The sequence below is a fragment of the Hippocampus zosterae genome, chromosome 2 (genome assembly GCF_025434085.1).
Source record: "Hippocampus zosterae strain Florida chromosome 2, ASM2543408v3, whole genome shotgun sequence".
Lineage (NCBI taxonomy): Eukaryota > Metazoa > Chordata > Actinopteri > Syngnathiformes > Syngnathidae > Hippocampus > Hippocampus zosterae.
Window position 1 is genome coordinate 31,521,891 of NC_067452.1, and position 19,899 is coordinate 31,541,789.

The following is a 19,899-nucleotide window of genomic DNA, read 5'->3' on the forward strand; positions in this document are numbered from 1 at the left end:
GCAGAGGTACCGGGTTCAATTCCAGCTCCGGCCTCCCTGTGTGGAGTTTGCATGTTCTCCCCAGGGATGTGGGTTTTCTCCGGGTGCTCCGGTTTCTTCCCACATTCCAAAAACAAGCGTGGCAGGCTGATCGAACACTCTAAATTGTCCCTAGGTATGAGTGTGAGTGCGAATTGTTGTTCGTTTCTGTGTGCCCTGCGATTGGCTGGCAACCGATTCAGGGTGTCCCCCGCCTACTGCCCGGAGACAGCTGGGATAGGCTCCAGGACCTCCCACGACCCTAGTGAGGATCAAGCGGCTCAGAAGATGAATGAATGAATAAATTTGGTGTTACCTGCCTATTTGAAACTGTCTGTGAGCGAGTTTGCTTGATAAATAGTGACACGGTTTGGCTAAGGTGCTGTCTATGTATATAAAACCCCACCACCACACCAAATGTTTCCACCCGTGGCATGCCAGGTAGTCTGACAACGATCTTCCGCTTAGTCGCAGTGTCCTAGCTCCACTCAGTTGTCATGGTGATAAAAATTCACTAAGCATGAACTCGCTGTAGTTATAAGCAATGAGCGCCACAGCAAATGAGCTCCCTTATTTGCCTCTGACAAGATTGCGCCCTCTAAAGAAATAGTGTGCCTCGTTACTTCGTATTGTTATTTTCTTGTCACGTTATTAAGACGTGTGCAAACTGTTTTCATTTGTGAAACGAAACCGCTTTAATACAAACGTATCAGAGCATTTTTTACATAATCTTTTTTTTCCGATTTATTTTTTCATTTTATGAAAATCATGTCCAAAGCTTTTTTTTTCCATCATAAATGTTGTGTTTTTGTTTCATTTTCACAGCGGATTTAAATGTGTAATCACAACCGGTTAATTCTATTTTAAAATGACTCCTTTATTTCTTCTTTTGGGAAACCTGATTTTGTCCTGTCAAAACCGAAACCAACAAACATGCATTTGTATTCAAGTAGTCCGCTTGGCTCCCATGGGATGCCGTTTCCTGCAGCCAAAATGTCAACGTTCAGATGCTCCGATAGCCGCAGATGATTTCTCGTTGATAAGCCGAGATGTGCCTCGGCCTCTCTTAATAAGCATGACAGAGGGATGTACGGCACTTCTCGATCCCCAAAAGACAACGAAGCGCAGACGTCATTGATTTCAGGAACACGGCGGGATTATTGTCGCACCCTCAGGCTGATTGTCTTTGGCTTTTTGTTGCACACTCGCCTTCCTCTGTGGCCCTCAGAATGAGTGAGTCGCAGGACAGGGACCGACCTCAAGCCCTCATCGATCCATCCCTTTTATCAATCCTTTCTTCTCTCCTTCCCCACGGGCAGCGTGCAACTGCGACGCCAGCGGGTCCGTGCGTGACGACTGCGAGCAGATGTCGGGTCTGTGCTCTTGTAAGGTCGGGGTGAAGGGCATGAAGTGTAATGTGTGTCCAGATGGAAGCAAGATGGGCATGAACGGCTGCGACAAAGGTAACACACGGGCAATTACCGGAACAAAAATTTCAATGCACTCTTGTTCTCACGTCTTGTTCTTCAATGTTGTTTTTCTGGGGATAACTTTGTGTCTAACAGGGGGCTCTGCCCGTCATCAATAGCAAAGAAGATAATCCTGCAATGTACATTTTAATGACGCATGATTCGTGAATATTTTTATTACCTCCACCAGGGAAGTTATTTTCATCTGCACGTGACAGTCCATGTGTAACTTGATTAAAAAAAAAAAAAAGATAAACGCTTCAACCCGCTATATGTTTGTTCTTGTCATAATATCTTACACATTATATTGTTAATTTTGGTATTCTCTTAAAAAAATGACTTTAAATAGAAAAGATTCATTTTCTATTGTTGCAAGGTTATTGTTCGAATTTAGCGGCTTTAATCTTTTAGATTGAGCATGTTATTCTTGAAAGGTACAATTTTCTTCTCACGCCGTATCAATGACAATCAAAGTAAGATTATATAAAACATCCCGTTGTCACAAACTTACTTTTTCAGCAAATTGAACAATGTTTTAAGGCAGAGCAATGCAGATTCAGATTTATAGAATCACGCTTTTCAAACACAAGACATCTCACTGTGCTTCACACAAAAAAAAGACCGTAAAGCATTTGCAAACACAACAGCTCACGACATTCAAAAGTAGAAAAAAAGAAAAGTAACTGAACAAAATGTTTTAAACGCCACGGCGACATTTAAGATAACATAAGAAAACCTTTATTTGTCTCACCATAGAGATATTCCCAATTTACAGCGGATTTAATTGATTTAAACACATGAACAGAAGACCAAAATATTGAAAATCTTTAAAAGTAAAGAAATAAAAGTAGCTTTATTGAATATGAAAGAAAAATAAAATAAAAGAGCAACATCAAAGGTCGGGAAAAGAGTTTACACCCAAGGGCGTGACCTCTGTTGGCCTCTTGCTCCATGTGTATGCAGCATAACAGCTAAATACAACTTCATCATGTTTACTTGGGCTCCACGAATTGACCCAAGTCTGCAGCTATCACCTTACAGACATTCAATCATTATTTAACATGTCATTTAAAGCATTTCTTTAATGTCTTCACGGCTCATACCATTCGATAATTTATTCACCAGGAGCAGAATTTTCAAATCTTTTCTACAGCTGACTGGGGGTCCAAAGCCTTTCGACAGGACCCCACATTGTCATGGCCATTTGATCAACTTCAAACTTTCTACGAGTCACAAAAAAAAGGACTTGAAACTCTTTAGGACTGTTGTATTTAATCCCGCCCACATTTCCAACCTCTTCAACAGTACATTATGATCAGCTGTATCAAACGCTGCTCTGAGATCCAATAAGACAAGCATCAACGCATTCCCTGCATCAGTGTGTGAAGTGATATCGTTTTCTACAGTCATAAGAGTAATGAGGTTGGAAACCTGATTGGAATGCGTTTAAGTTCAAAAATTTGCTTGAAAAGTTGAATGGAAACCGCTCACTCGAAAATCTTGGTCAACAAGGGAAGGTTGGGGGTTGGTCCAATATAAGGAGATATCAGGTGTTCTTATTGTTTTTGTTTTTTTAAGAAGGTTGACGGTCGCTTGCCTCGGTGTAACCTTGTTCCAAATGTTCTCCTTTTAACATATATGACTGCAAGTTGGTTCATTTGTATTTCCGCATAAGCACTATTGATTCTTCAGATGAATAATGAAAACGGGTTGGCTTTAAGTAGGTTGATGGAAAAGGTTAGTTCCTGCTGTGGGGAGGGGCGCGCAGCTGCTTGATTAAGATGCTCTCTATCAGCTATTGACTGCAAGTCAAAAGCTGAATCAAGTCAGCAACGGGGCGCACCGGTGGGGCTCCCCTCCCTGTTCACCATGTCAGATGAAAAGACAGGGCTCCGGGAGGTTGAGGTGCATGAAATCAGGAGGGAAGTACAGGGGGGGGTGCTTTAAGCTGCTGTGGTTTGCGCTATCGCGCAAAGGTCTTTCGCTTCTGGCCTGTTGCGTGCACGCCAGGCCCCTTCAGCACGTGCAGAAGTTAACTTCAAGGCTTCAAACGCTTCTTAAGTACCAAAAAGATTTACCGAATGTAAACATGACAAAGGCCTCTCCAAAATATTCCGAAGTGCGGTACATATTTGCAATATGACATTCCCTTTGATCCACCGAGGCTGCTTTTGGATGAAATCGTGTGCGACAGGAAAACTCTGAATTATTCATTTCTGTATTTGACAGGTAAATACACTGCTTTGTGACTATATTAATATATTAACACTTTGGGTTATATGAGGGTATAATACATAGATAATGTACCCGATCAATAATTCAGAGTTAGTCTGGTCGTCTGTCAATAAAACGACTCCGTAAATCGCGCGTGCATACAATAGTGCTCGATTCAAAGAGTTCTTCTTTACTACGGAACAATCCGATGGAAACCTCTTTGTACCTCTTGTTGTATTTATATTTATAGTTTTTTTATGCTGATTATACTGTTATACTAAAGTATATTCAATACATAAGAGCAAGAATATTGTTTACTGGGTTTACAATGTTCACACAAAGTGAAGAGATTTTAACAGGGGCTCCAAATACGGTTGCGTTTAATTTAATGTCATTACTCTTGCAAGCAGAAAGATTAAACCTAATCAATTAATAATATCAACTAATTACTCTTTCAGGTCCAGAGGCTCCGAATTCATGTGATGAGTTACTTTGTAGTTTTGGAGCATCTTGTTTTGAGGTGAATGGTCAGGCCCATTGTGAGTGCCCCTCACCTGACTGTGATGAACGCAACAAAACTAAGGTGTGTATTTCACAAGGGTGCTGTGCATGACTGTGTGTGTGTGTGGGGGGGGGGGGGTCACCTTTAATTGAGTGGGTTTGCTAGCGTGTTCCAACAGGGAATGAAAAACTGTTCCCCATCTCTGCCCATGTGGAGCAGGTGTGCGGTTCTGATGGGGTGACGTATGGCGACCAGTGCCAGCTGAGGACCATCGCCTGCAGGCAGGACAAGGACATCACAGTGCAACACTTTGGACAATGCACAGGTGAGCCCTGATGAAGCCTCCATGCACACATCATACAGATGCCCAAATACAAACCCCCCCCCCCCCCACAGCCCCAGTCGCCCCAGTCACATGACAACACTTAACACCCTGGTCTCACATATGCACCCCCGGCCCCAAACTCTTATGCTTGAGTTTGAGCTGGTGGATATTATCAGTCATGCAGTGTGCTGACCGAATCTGGAGTCAATTTCCACTCAGTGATCCAACAGTGTCCTGTCCTTTCACCCGAAGTCAGCCCGGAGAGTTCATGACCCCCGAACAACATAAATAATGTAGAAAATGAAGAGCTCTTCCAAGGAGGTAATCTTTGAAACCATGTAGATTTGAGAGCCTTATCTGTATACATGAATACATAGATGACATTAGATGTAAATTTGTCATCTGCGAAATTGGGAAAATTCATTAAAAATGTCCTCGTCAAAGATAGTGTTTTGATTTAAAATAATTTGTATAGTAGTAGGTCACCTTTTCCTACACTTTTATGAAAGTGAATGAGATATGACTTTATGACAGACATATTTTAATGCTACTTAAATGATTTCTCTCACTCTATCTCTCTGGTATATATCTATATTGGTATACATTCCAATACCAATCAGTTTCACAAAAATTGTACAGATTATGTTCAACCTTAGACATTCCATGCCTTTAACCACGATTACTCAGCAAAGCAGCAGTGTTGATTTTTTTTTTAGTGATATTTTAATTAGATCAATCCAAACTATTTTCACCACATTCATAGAGCTGTTTAAAAGTAAGGCTAGGTCAAAGCAAAGTGGCGCACGTCACGAAAGAAAATTTGCTGAACATTTATAGCAGGCATGTCCAAAGTCCGGCCCGCGGGCCAAATCCGGCCCGCGGTCGAATTTCATCCGGCCCTCGGCCCCCTGTCATAAAATCAGTGCCGTCTGGCCCGCAGGTTGGGCGCAATGGAACACGTGTTGCATTGACTGAGGTCTTGTCGACTGGTGAGTGATGTTTCATAGAGTACTGCTTCCCTCTAGTGGCTAAATGAGTAATAGCATTCACTAAATGAGTAATAGCATTTAGACACTAGAGGGCATCACTCACGAGTTAACAAGACATCACTCCGTGTTTATATTGACTGATATGTCATATTTCAAATTCCTGTTTCAAATGAACCAAAAGAAATTCTTAAGATTGTTGAAATTAAAATAAAAATGGAAATGTGAAACAGACTGGCTTACTAAAATTTGTTGAACAATATTGTTGTTCAATGTAAAGAATGTCAGCCAAGGTCGGCCCCCCGACATTTTACCACATAAAATCTGGCCCCCTTGGCAAAAAGTTTGGACACCCCTGATTTATAGGAATGAAAAGTCTGCGGGGGGAAGGGGCTGCCAACTTTGCCGCTGTAAATTGGGGATTTCTCCATTGTGAGACAAATAAAGGGTTTCTTATTCTTATTATTATAAATAAAGCACTGGCAGGCTGTCTGTCTATTTTACTCACACGGTGTCATGATTTTAACCCCTTCTGTGAAGCGTGTCAATTCAAATCGGTCACAAACGTTATGGAACATGCCAAGTGGATGTGTATTGAGTGAAAGGCACATCTCCTTTTTCCTTTTGGTGCAGATGCCACTGGGCACAGTTGGGATCAGTGTTTTAGTTTGCCGGCACAAGAGCCAAGGTCATGACTTTCATGTCTGATCATGTTGCCCCAGTGACAGCCAGCTTTTGCCATATTGGGACGGTATGGAAATGTTGCAGTGAAGAAGAGGAGGGCCAGCTGTACGGCTCTGGACATAAGCCACTGGCAGCAGCTTGGCTGGAAGTGGTTCTTTCACCTCATCTCTCTGTGCACTCAGGCCAGGTGATTTTGTACACCTGTCACCGGGATAACTAAGTCATCCACTACTAGTGAGTGACTCCTTGTTAGACTCTTTTGTCCCCATTTTCAGGAGCCAAGCAGGGCTTTAAATTTCAGGGAAAGTGGTCATGTTCTGAGATGGGTTACCAGGGGAAAAAAAAAGGCTGCCAAAATTCATTCCGTGTTTTTTTTTTTCATGCCTCCATTGCCTGGCAGTTGCCATGTGACTCGTGTGTAATCCCTCGCCAAGTGTTGCCGCACATGGAAGGAAGGCCAGAAGACGCCTCCAAGCAGATTCGTTTTTTTTTTCTTTTCGACTCATTCTATCAAGCCCTCAGGGAAGGAACAGACAGGCGCCCTGACGGTAGATCTTTTAATTTTTTCCCCACCCTACGGATGCGGTTGCGTGGCGGGAAGCATCTCCGCCACCCCTGTAGGCTTCAGGGGTTCGATCTGGAGCTCATTTCACGTGTGGCTGGGTGCGAATTAGCATTAGCTCTGCCTCCTTCCTCTTGCTGTGCTCCAGCCCGGTCCTTCAATCCCCCTGCTGTGTACATGCAGAGTTTGCAGACATGGCAGATTTGTGAACGCACTCGCTGACCGTGTTGCATTTGTCAACAATGCAACACCAAGGGCTTATGGATTTGGGTGACTATTTAGGCATTGAGGTGCAGTGGAAGCTCCAAGGTCGAACGCAATCCTCTCCCAAAGTAAATAAAATAACGCAAATGTTTGACTGCTGCCTTCATAAACTCTTCGCAATGATCTTCTTGAATTCTATGTAAACATGGAACAGAACACAAATACCATGTAGCAGAGTGACCATTTAATGGAAATGACGACATGACCACTTATAGTGTGAGGGTGCGGGTTCTTGGGGTAGGCAAGCAGCACTGTGTTGCAAACTATAAAGCCTTTCAATAACCTGGGAAAAAAAAAACATTTGTGCGCAATCTTCCCATGGTGGGAAGTGGCCAGTGACTTGCCAATGGCTTAGCCTCCTCCCATATGGCGTTATCACCTGTAGGTTTGCAGCAAATTGGCAAATGATGCTAGCATATGGCGTCGTCAGCCTGTGTGTTAGTCAGGCTTCTGTTGCCTTCTCCAGCTCGTGCTCAGAGGTTTTATTTCTCATTATTCAATCCCTCGTTCTTCCCCCTATTGTTTGCTCTGCCATCTTCTCTCCCACTGCTGCCTTTGTTAACGTGTTTACTTTGTCACTCTGTCGCCCTTCTTCTTCTGGCCTCTGTCTTTTGCCTTCACTCTCCCCCTTACAGCCGAACATGCTTGACAACCCGAACAATCTTAATAGCCATGTTTCAACATTAAATACATGCTTCCAGACAAACCATGATGACAATGATTTCTTTTCTTACTCTCCGTCTTGGTGACATGACTGTTTGCTGGCCGGCTAACATAGAAAAATGAATGCTAACGGAGTGTTCAATCTGATTGAGAAAAGCCCCCAAAAATTAAAAGGCTGGGCCGAATGTCCTTCTATCTCATACTTAAGCTATTCTCCATAAACATACACTGTACGGGCACAATTTTCAATTCAGAAGGGCCGAAATGTTTGACTTGACTGACCCTTGAGTCGACAGCACACTTTTGACATATCAGTGGGAGAAAAGTGTTTGAGTCATCTCATACTGCTGCCACTCTCAAGACAAAAACACTGGACAAAACTCAGAAAAAAATGACCACTGACTCACCGTGAACGTCAGTTGCTTGTTTTTCCCATTAGAAGGTGGTCATAGTGTGTGAGGGGCAAATGTAATCTTTACCGTCTGTTTCATCCGGGTGGTTGCCTGGCGACCAATGTGACCGCATCTTTGGTGTACACACATAGTTGGCCCATATGTTCATCTCAGGCCTTTTTGTGAAGTACAGAGAAACTCCTCTACAACGAAATCATGTTTGCAGCAAGAGATTTTTCACAACAGGGGGTTTTTCACTGTCGCAAATTTGATCTCAGATGTTAACACACACAAAAGAATGTGTACACGCACACACAAACATATGTGCACTCTTTATTTTTATTCCAATAGTGCATAAGTATGAGCATACACTTATTTGACACTTCATATAGTCAGTGTAGAAAGAAAGACTTTCTCCGTCTTTCATTTTGATCACTTTTACCCTCTCTTCCAGCGTCAGAGCTCTTTATGTCTTAGCTGCTTGACATCCAAAGGTCCGTTTTGTAGCCATTTTAGCAATGCAAAAATGGTGCGTCTGAAACTAACAATAACAAATACTTCCTGGACTACTGCACATGTGTAAACCAGTGTGGTGGTTGATGTTGCCGTTTCCGAACAAAGCAGTTGAGGTCGCTGTTGGATTAGACTTTGTTGTAATGAATCTTGTCGCGAGGCAAGAGCAGAGAAAAAGGTTTCGTACAACGCAAGGGTTTTCGTATGGGGGCAGGAAAGTGGGAATGGTGTTAATGCATGAAGATTTTGTCACACTGGGGGTATTTTCGCCCATGTAGGTTTCTTTGTAGAGGAGTTTCACTATAACAAAATAATGTCACTATTAATTACAGCTATCTGACCTTATGGATGAAAGAACAAAAAAGATCCCCCCAGCCTCGTTTCAAAATCTTGTCAAAAGTTTTCCAAGGAGAGTGTAAGTTTCTGCAGCTGAAAATCCCATATATGGTTCCCATTTGCAATTCCTGCAGGAGTTCCACTGCTTTTGTAAATGCAGCGTCGCTTTTTCTCCCCTCTTACCTTAGCTTCTGCCATTATCTGCACAGCCATCCAGCCGCCTGACACTAAGCCTGCATGCGGAGTGACAGGTGTAGCCAAGGGGAATGGCAATGCATGCCGCCACAATGTCGACGATACCATCTCCACTTCTCTTTGCGACCCACTCCAAATCTGTCCCTACTCAAAAAAAAAAATGTTCCGAGCTCAAAGCTGACACCTCTGCCTGGTCCTCCGCCGCCCCAGGTGGTATCACGTTTCACACCTCAGTGAGGAACTGTCAGTCAAGGAGGTGATTATAGCAACGTGAGTAGGCCGTACACATAATGATAGGCGAATCCTAATTAGGTTTGTGTTGATGTCACCCACCCGCATTTATTAGTATGGCCAGTGAGGGATGCAAAGAAAGCCCGCTTGTCTCAGCTAACTTGCTTAAGTAGCTTCTCCGTATTTACTCACTTTTCTTCAGGAGGACTTTTTGTCCTATTTATCGTTCTTTCATCAGAACAGAGTTATGTCCTGTTTTTTTCTTTTCCGTGGGTAATAATGGTCTCTCGGCAGCGAGCCTCCTCTCTCTTCCATACTCGGAGTGATTCTTTGCCCGAATGAGCGCTTGTTTGCTGTGTATCTGTTTGTGGTGGCGTTGACGGCGTTGGCGCCAGCGAGCGGAGTGCCGCCTTTGAAGCCCTGAGTTAAAGCAGCTTGGGTTGTTTTTTTCATGGCCTATTTCCATCAATCATTCATCACCAGCGGCACTGGCTGTTGGTGATTAAAGCTTTACTTCTGCAAGGCAGCATGTGAATATGGATAGAAAATTCAAAGGCATACGTGCGTTACACAAACATGAATAAATAGTAAGCGTGAAAATAGGCGGAAAAGACTCACTCAAACCGTGCATTGATTGCAACAATGTGCAGATGACACACTACAGTGCATTTTGCTCTGTGTGGTTATCTGTTGGCACTATGCATATTTATCATTACTTTATTGGACCGCTACCACGGAAAAATGAAATAACGGCAACCACAAAGCCCTTCTTCTGACATCTAAAGAGCGGACAACAGTGTGTGTATTGTTTGTTGTTTGTTTCTTTACCTGTTTGTCCATTCATCCACCCTTTTTCCGATCCGCTTTATCCTCACGCGGGGGCGTGCTGGAGCCGATCCCAGCCGTCATCGGGCAGTAGGCGGGGGACACCCTGAACCGGTTGCCAACCAATCGCAGGGCACACAGAGACGAACAATCATCCGCGCTCAATTTTGTGTGTGTGTGTGTGTGTGTGTGTGTGTGTGTGTGTCTGTGTGTCTGTGTGTCTGTGTGTCTGTGTGTCTGTGTGTCTGTGTGTCTGTGTGTGTTTTCATAATGACATTGCTGACCATCAACGAGAAGGAAAGTGTACATATTTTTTGTCATCAGTCAGGAAAAAATATATATATTTTGTTGCCGTTGTGTAAGTTTTACTATGAGGGGGAATTACAGCAAATGTCACAAGTTTCCAACATTTCCATCTTGGCTCAATCATTCATCCATTCCTTGCTTCCTCCCCTTCCCTCCGCCAGAAACCATCTCCGAGCGGGCTGAGCGACCCACTCCAACCCCGCTTACCGCCACCACCATCACAACGCCAGCTCCCTTAAATCATAACCTGGTGTGGGCCATTCCGCCTCCGAGAACGGCCGAGACTGCTGAGACTACGGTGCAGCCCCCTGCCACCACGCCCTCACCCACGCTCACACACCACCGTGCGCAAAAAAGCCACCACCACCCCTCCATCCACATCCAACCTCAGTCGCCACAGTCAACCCCTGCCCCTACCGCTACCGCCTCTCAAGGTAGCCCCGCCCCCTCGACCGCTGCAAATTCTTTCGAGGGTTCGGGCAGCGGGGAGCCTAGTGGAGATGACCAAGCTGAGGAAGAGGAGGAGCCGGAAGAGGAAGCGGGTAGCGGCGTACCACCAGAGGCCAGTGGGGCGGAGGAGCCTTTTGGTAAATCCTTGCTCTTTCATGATTACACCCATAATGCTTTCACAGCTCAACATATTGTGAGTATGGACCAAATATTTAATGTCATACCATAACATATTCATGTCATCAAATACTTCAAGTCAAATATGTAGATGCTGTATGAAGATGGGTTTATTATCTTCTTTATGTTCCGTCATTGACCACTCCTGCACAGTTTAATCAGATCCGGTGATCAAAAAATTCCAATTAATGTTCAGGTTTGATGGTCACTGTCCCAGATGGATTCAATTTACAACGACAGTTGTGAATATTGATTTTCAGATGTCGCTTGGATGGTAGCGTAGCTCTAAAACCTCCATGTACCTTTTAGCATTAAGTGTGATCTCAGAGATGTGCAAGTCTATATTTCCCAGAGATCAATCCGGACAGTCTTTTCCTCTTTGGTTCAGGTGAGCTTGGGCTCAGAGAAGCTGATGGCCTTTGCTTTGCATGGTAGAGTTTTAACTTGCATTTGTAGAACTGTATTAACTGGCAGGGGGTTTCCCAATTGCTTCCGAGCCCACGTGGCAATGTCGTTTTCAAAATCACGCCCCGGCTTTAATGAGGTCCAGCCTGAAGGATTAAAGGTGACAGGCGTTCAATCTTGGTTTGCAGCCTTGCTGCTTACATGCTGAGATTTCTTCTTTTCATGATATCTCAATTTGAGTCAGACAGCAATCTGCATGGTTCACTGTCACTGCCCACCGTCCATGCTGTCATTCTTCCGACAGTCAAATAGCAGAAGAATAAAGTTTGAGCTGGCCAGATGAAACCGCTGGCCCGTATCCGGGTCTCTTAGGAACCTGAATTGAGAGGATGATATGACTGGGCGGTTTGAGTTGAGAGCGCGTGCGTGTAGGCTGCCTTCAATCAGTCACAGTCACATGACAAGTCATCCCAAATCTTTCCCGATACGCCCTGCTGCCTGGGGATGACGGGCTCCTTCCCCTCAGATCCTGTCTAGTTTTGCCTCCTTCCATCCGCCTCAGTTGTCGGCTTGCAACAAACGTAGAGGATGGTTGGAACAGTGTGACCCCCCACCACCCCCCGATGTGGTCTTCCTCATCCTCTTCCTCGCCTCCTCGCTCTCCCAAGCGTCTTAGATTTATCCTCCTGTCAGATGCTGACCAATGCTCGGTGACGCAAGGAGCATGTAGTGTGTTTACCAAGCAGACCTGCTGTCTTGTGCCTCTCTGTCTGAATGAAAGTGTATCCAACCATGCCCGGGTGCTTTTTTTTTCTCCCAAAGCTTTATGTGCGTCTATTGAAGTGCCGTACCATATCAAATAGCCTTTTTTTTTTTTTTTTTTTTTTAGAATGTAGCATGATGGGATTCCACAACGATGCACATATCCAAAGCAATCCAAAATGTTAGCGGAGTTGAGAGGTTCAAATCTCGAGCTGAGGCCTTCCTACCACATTACAAAAAGAAATCAAATGCATGTGAGGTTAATTGAAAACTGTAAATTGCCAATTGGTGTGAATTTGGCTGTGAGTTGTCTTTATGTGCCCTGCGGCTCTCACCCAAAGTCGGGTGGAATAGCTTCCAGCCCATGTGCAGAACGGGAATAGAAAGAGCTCAAGCGGAATAAAAAATTAATGCATGGATGGAAGTTCCGCTAATGGTAGCGTGGAGGTAACCTAGAAACCAACTTTTTATTGTACAAAACTCGTGAATTGTTGAATTAAGTGCAACTTTTTACTACTTGTTACTTCTATTACTTATTACTGAATGATTCTTTCGTGTTACTGTAATAAATCGTTAGTGTACCGTTGCAATAGAGTATGTAAATCAAGCAGGTGGTGGGGCGTGTGCAGACCTCGTGCATGTGTAATGGCGCTCAATTGAAATCTCCACATAAAATCTGTCCGTGTGTTAGCGTATGTTTATGTGACAGTTATTCTTACGGCTCCCCGTGGAGTTGCGATGCAGTCTCCTTGCCACTTCATATTCCCCGTAGTCATCCTCTCCTCTTTGGCCCAGCACCCATAAATCTACAGAGTACACTCCAACACATGCTCTATAAGCCCTTCATCTTTCTCCTCCCTCCTTCCTTTGACCGCGAGTCCTTGAGCAGAATGTGTCCCCCCCTCCCTCCCCGCCCCCTCCCGGCTTTTGACGTCTTTACGACTTGTTTAGCCGTTAGCTGTTTGCCTCCATGATTATTTCTGATCGCCGAGCGGCCATAAACTGCGCGGCTTCGGCCGAGACGCCCCTGCCGCCGACACCGTCATTAGTGAAGATGGAGGTTCACTGCTTGTGCGGTATATTACACAGTTGGTCAGGGAACGGGACCACACACTTCTTGTTTTTTTTTTTTTTTAATGTGCTAAGACGGCCGCATATACAACAAGCATACATGCATAACTTTTCTTCTCGTGAGAGTGGGGAAGGGACAGCATTGATGCCGGCTGTCAGTCAGATCTCTTTATTTGGAAACCCCATTCATCTTTTTTTTTAAATAGCGTATTGGCCCGAATATAAGACGGCCCTCATAATAAGACTAACCCCTCTTTTTCAAGACTCAAGTTTGAAAAAAGGCTTTTTGAACACCAAATTAATTTTTATACAGAAAATAATTACAGTACATCTGAAACAAATGATTATAACAATATATTTGAGAGAAAAAGCATGTTATTTTGCCTCATTCAACTCTAAAGTGCAATCACATTCGTAAATGAATGGCTTCTGGTTTTTGAAATGTAAATTACATCATAACTTCTCCTCAGCTGCCGATTAACCTGGCTGATCTTCGACCCACTTTTCTCCAGTTTGTCGCTACGTTCCTCCATTTTGTGTTATCTCTTCTATTATTTTTTTTCTCTTTTCTTTCTTACCGCTATTTTCTTCTTGGTGCTACCGCTACTTTTAATTTTATTCTTCGTGACAGGGGTTCACTTTAGCCTGGGGAGTCTAGTTCAGCATTCGCTTCAATGATATCTGGCGCCCTCTAGCGTCGTGAATGTGTATAATGTCTAGACCCCAAATATAAGACGACCCTCACTTTTTCTCTCATTTCAATGCAAAAAACACCGTCTTGTATTCGGGCCAATACGGTAAATATGTTGCAAATATGATGGAATACTAACTTACTGTGTTTGGGCTTTCTCCAATTCCAATTTGTCAACAATCTCATTATAAAACTTCCCAACTGACATAAAAGGTGAGAAAGGACAGCGTGAATTGTCAGGAACGGGCAATCAGACAGACATTGTATGCAATTTACAGGAATGTGATGCAAGCGTATCTGCCCTTTATTATTACCCGCTGTCATAATCCTTTCTTGTACTCTATTATTATGTTAGAGTCATAGACTCTTGGGTATTCGTTGTGCTATTGTATATGTAATATTATTCACATCATTATGAGATTCTAAAATACACAACTGCTGTTTTTGCTCCAGTGCGGAGCATCAACGTGGGCATGGTCTTTTGACAGTGCTCAAAATGCGCTTCACGTTTTGCTTCCTGTTTGAGAATTTAAAATAGGTAGTCATGAAACAATGCAGATGCTACTAATCACAATGTGCATTCTCAAATCAAGACAGAAAATGTATGAAATCACAAAAAAATATGATAATATAATCAATAATAATAATCATAACAATAAAGAAGGACTCAAAGATAGGCACTGTCAGAGTGGTATTAACTTCCTAAGATCGTTATTGTTGTGCTTGTAATTTGCCGTCTTGTTTCTAATATTTGCACCCCAAACCGCCCTCCAGGACCCACATTGGAAAACACGGCAATATCCGTCGCTGACGACAAGTCGTCTTGTGACAACACCGAATTTGGATGCTGCCCTGACAGTCTGACTCCAGCCAGCAGCCCAGACGGAACCAACTGTCCACGTGAGTGTACTCTCATTTTTCATCAACTCAATTCGCAAATCTGATTTTCGGTTAAGTGACCCTTTTTTTTTTAAGTTGAATATCCTTTTACATAAATATCACAATCTCAATGCATAAATAAACAGTGTTATGCATGGTTTAAAATGACTTATAAAAATGGGGATTTTGATTAAGTGAAGAAGTCGCTTGCAAAATATCTCTTTGCTCACATGTTCTATGTTATGTTATTTTTCCGTCATTTTTATAATTTATGCATTCAAGAGATTTTGTGTTCATTTCCAATGTTTATTTTGAGGTAACTAATATTCTGCCATCTGCAGTAACAAACAGATGAACAGCTGGTATTTTCTCTGCTTTCATGAATCAACTCCCTCAAGTTTTGACAGATGGATTGAACGTAAACAAATCTCACGTGGGGAAAATATGACCAAAGTTTGTCATGACTGAGAAGATGATCCTTTCATAAAACTGATCTGTTCAAAGAAATAACGGATTGTAGGCCCTTCCAGGGGCAGAATCCACCGAGTCTCGTTGCCTTGCAAGGACCCTCCCAATGATTTTGACAATAAAATGCTGTAGTTGTCGGGCTTGTTTGAGAATCAAAATCCATTTTAGTCCGACACGTTTACATAGTGTGTGAGTTATCGAACGGAGATCCATTTTTGACTGAAAAATTGCAGCATGGCCCTTCGTTGACCTGATGATGGCCTTTTGCAGTGTCATCATCAAAGAAAGTTTCAAAGAGGAAGCTTTTGAAAATGGTGGTGTTGTTTTTTTTTTAATATCTGAATATGATCAATCCATTGCACTTCTCTTGCAAAGTCTATATTTATTAGCTTGCCACTGGGTCCGTCTGATCCCCAAGTGAATTTATTTTAAGGCCGCTGCGGTTGGAAGTAAATGCCATTGTCTCTATTTGCGGTAAATCTTGATCTTCCTTCACATTTTGTTCTTCGGTTTTCATCTCAGCCACGCTCGCCACCCCTTCTTATTAGTCAGTGACACGACTCGATATCTCCCTGGTGTGCTACATCTCACTTTTCTCCCCAGATGAACCGGGTCAGTGTCAATCCTGCTTTGTAACACTCTATTTCTCTGCGGACTCCGGCAGGGAAAAAGAGTGGATCGGCTACTGAAGGGGCTTTCAATCCAATCAGTGCGTTCTGATAGACTTGTTTCTAAAGAGATAAAGGGCTCTGTGGATGCTCCATCCCTTTAGTTGAATTCTGTTTTCTATGTGTTTCACCAGTGTTAATATAACTTGGCAAATTTTGAGCAGTGACTCCTACCCCCTGCGGTATCCCATAGCTCTCGGTAAGTCAAACCAGGAGAACTCTCTACTCCGAGTGAGATACAAAGATACTATTTGCAATTCTTTTGCTGTTCGCAGGCTCTGTTGAAACGTTCTTCCCATTGCATCGAAGTTAAAACATAACCAACAAATCATAACATGTGGTGGGCGCTGAGGACATGTGACTGTTCACTTCAGTTCGTCGCAGTACAGTAAAACCATGATCTGTTAAGTGTTCTAACCAAGGCGTGTGTAGGCGGAATATTGATGGTCTTCTTGAGTGACATCACATCAGTGTGAACCGTGTGTACCCTGCCACTAAAAGAAGAGGAACACAGTGGGCAGATCAATTTTACATCAGCTGATGCAGGATCAATTACACTCAATTGCCTATACCCAATTAACGATGATTAACTGACAACCAGTGCAGCATGTAGTTCGCTTAGGAAAGGCTTTAGTTTCTATCATGACCCTAAACAGGATGAGAAGGAAAGAAAATGCATGAGTGGATCGATTCAAAAAAACCTCCATCCATTACAGCCCCCCCCCCCCCCCCGCCGAAAAAAAAAGAAAGAATTGACAAACACCCTACGTGGACTATAACTATGACAACTCAAAAACTATGGTTTGATTTAGACGTGTATTACTTGGCTCCAGTGACATAATTTGGGCGGGGGGCAGGGGGGTTCATCTGAACAGCAAAATTCGAAAACAATCGCAGCTCCAAAAGAAACAGATCAGAGTCAGGCCAGTTTCTGATATAGATAGGAATATGTTCTGAATCTCCTTTCTACTGAAACGGTTGCACCTTACTGTAAAACGACAAATCTGATACACTGTCATTGTACATAGTACACGGCTGGTAATAGAAAAAGACCTTCAGCAAAATCGCAGACTATTCAATATTATATGTAAAATTAAAAAAAAGTTAAACACATTAGCGATGCAGTGCTTATTAAATTAGGAAAACGATTGCTGACAGTGAAGTAACTTTAGTTTGTAAGACAAGGTTACTGGCTTACAAACTTAAGTTGGGAAAGAGTCAGTCCAGGACGAATAAGCAATATTCAAGGTTTAATAATTGAATAATTTATCAAAATATTCTGGGTTACGTCATTGCTGTCCTTGCTCAGTGTTGACACTGATGCAGTTATTTCCTGCATGGTCGGTGGATGATTTATGCGGGTTTCAGGTAAACAGGAAATATAAACTCAGCAACGTTAGATATCGTGTCGGTTCGTAATGAATACTCTATATGACACCACCAACCATTTCTATTCAAAATTTAAAACGACAGAGTGCCTAATCCAATTTTCATTTCTTGAGTAAGAAGTCACGTTCTTGTCAAGAATTGGTCTCGCGTCGTGAGCAGATTGTTTAATGGTTGAATGTTACGCTTGATACGTTTGAATCCAGCCTACTTTCCTAATTGCGCCACTTTATTGTCACGTCCAACTGTGAAGAAGACAATTGTTATATCTAATTAACAAAAAGCGACTCTAATGTGTGGGAATACCTTTTAGTAGTTTCCCTCAAGGGAAAACATCATCGATCGCAGCGGGTTACATTTGAACAAGACACTAGCAGCAATATGACATCCACGATAACGGCCAGCAATTGCTTGTGGGAGCATTAATGGTGCGCTAAGTTCCAGCTTCTCTTCAACTCTTCCATACGTTGCTGGACATTTATGCTTCACAGTTCAGTAGAAGCTGATGTTCCAACAGCTCTGTCCCTCCTCTTTTACTTCCATTCTTCGTCACAGTAACAGCCTGGTGCATCACCCTCTCGGATGTTTGTCTTCTTCTCACATTTAAATTCGCTCAACCGGTGCGCTTTTTCCTCCCTGCTCAGTTTACTGGCAAAACTTTGTTCATTTTGCTTCTGTTTTATGGACACCACTAGATGTGAGTCACTGAGTCACCGCCTGTAAAAGTACTGCAGAAGGAAGGGTGTGGCGTCGACCATCTTTTTTTTTTTTTGGGTGCACTTTCAGCTAGGCCGCATCAAGCACAGCCCTGCTGCTCTTAAAAGACAATTAAGACTATCTTTCACGATAATCATGCAAGTGCTCCTCCCATTTCCCCCCATTGCCAAAGCTCAGACAGGGGTAACCATGATTGATTTGGCCAATTTGTTCTGTTGATTACAAGCAGCGTGGAAGCGCAGAATCTCACACGTCCTCGCTCACTTAGGGGCCCTCGACTCGGGAGTAACACTGCGCAGAGAACTGAGTGATGGTGTGTGACGGAACCTCCAAAGATGAATTCAGCGAATCGTCTCCTCTGCCGAGGGGGGCATTTTTGCGAGTCGCACATGAACACGATAACTGATATTTTTTCTTTCCTGCATCGCAATTATTTTAGTACATGAATCTAGCACACCAAATATGTACCCAAATCAGGACCAGAATGGATTTAAAGGTCGTAAATGTTCGGTACTCAGTGGGATAGTGGCTTAAGCAGGGGTGTCAAGCTCATTTTTGTCGCGGGCCACATTGTAGTTACGGTTTGCCTTGGAGGGCCTTTATGAATTTTAGGAAACCAAATCACTGTCTAATCCCCTCTACAAAATACACATACAGCGCAAAAAAATTGATGAATAACTAGTTTTGACATCAGACGTCAAGAATAATGACTGTTATTGTGGATTGCATATGACAATTTGAAATTTTGGTTCAGACTTTAGCAAGCATCATGGAACTTGACATACTTGATTTGCTTTCGCGATCCACATAAAATGATGTGGCGGGCCAGATCTGGCCCCCGGGCCTTGACTTTGACACCTGTGCTTTAAGAGAGGAGGAATGGGCAGTAATTCTCAGAGAAGGGTGACGAAAGGAAAGCACCACTTTGTGGGTGTCTTTGGTGAGAAATTAGCATTTTAATGTGGTTTAAAGCTCGCAAACAGTTGTACTAGCATGATTTGGCCCCTTGAAAGCAAAAGGCCTTTCAATATAGTATTAATTTCAGAATGTCGTGTGATTTAAAATCACTTACCATCACAACCGTTTCACAATTAAGGCATTGTCCTCAATGTTGATCCCGACTGTGAAGGATGTTAGTGCCAGTGCGCGTTGTCTTTTCCTCTCATGTGTTGTGTATGTCTGTATAACATGCTGTCTTTTTACCTAGCCCTCCACGCCTCAGCCAATTTTTGGGATGAATCGCTGTCTGGTAAAAGAAAACAAAATGGCTTAAATTTCCACCTTCTTGCCTCCCTCTTACATTTCACTGTCCACCACATCCACGCCATTCACCACTAGATATGTCCCTCTCCCACTTTTACTTCCAGTCTTATGGAAATACCCAACCAACAGCACACACACTAACTCGCCTTTGTCAGACACACACCAACGCACAATCCATCACTAACCCACAAGTGGCACAAGCTGAAAATGAACAGTGTGTGAAGGCAGCAGGAAGTCTGCTCAAGACAAGTTGTTATGTCACAGTATCTCATCTTCTTTCCCTCTAGCCACCATGAAGTTCAGTGGTTTTCTGCACTTGGACCAGGTGGAGGGACAAGAAATAGTATACACCCCCGAGATGGAGGACCCCAAATCGGAGCTTTTCGGAGAGACGGCCCGCAGCATCGAGAGTGCCGTAAGTGCTTAGTGTCACAAGCTTATATGCTACAGTATATGCTGGCTACAAAGCCATTGCAC

General features: G+C 43.2%; 1 protein-coding gene across 9 annotated transcripts in view; it reads left to right on the forward strand.

Annotated features, from left to right (window-relative positions):
* agrn (agrin) overlaps positions 1-19,899 on the forward strand; it is a 262,280-nt gene that overhangs the window by 201,479 nt on the left and 40,902 nt on the right. For 8 of the 9 annotated variants that reach the window (XM_052059668.1, XM_052059671.1, XM_052059670.1 and 5 more), the window contains 6 exons: positions 1,338-1,481; positions 4,160-4,284; positions 4,423-4,528; positions 10,647-11,072; positions 14,816-14,941; positions 19,710-19,837. In XM_052059668.1, the coding sequence (XP_051915628.1) occupies positions 1,338-1,481; positions 4,160-4,284; positions 4,423-4,528; positions 10,647-11,072; positions 14,816-14,941; positions 19,710-19,837 (1,055 nt within the window). The remainder of the gene's footprint in view (positions 1-1,337; positions 1,482-4,159; positions 4,285-4,422; positions 4,529-10,646; positions 11,073-14,815; positions 14,942-19,709; positions 19,838-19,899) is intronic. The other variant, XM_052059675.1, reaches the window with a different exon arrangement.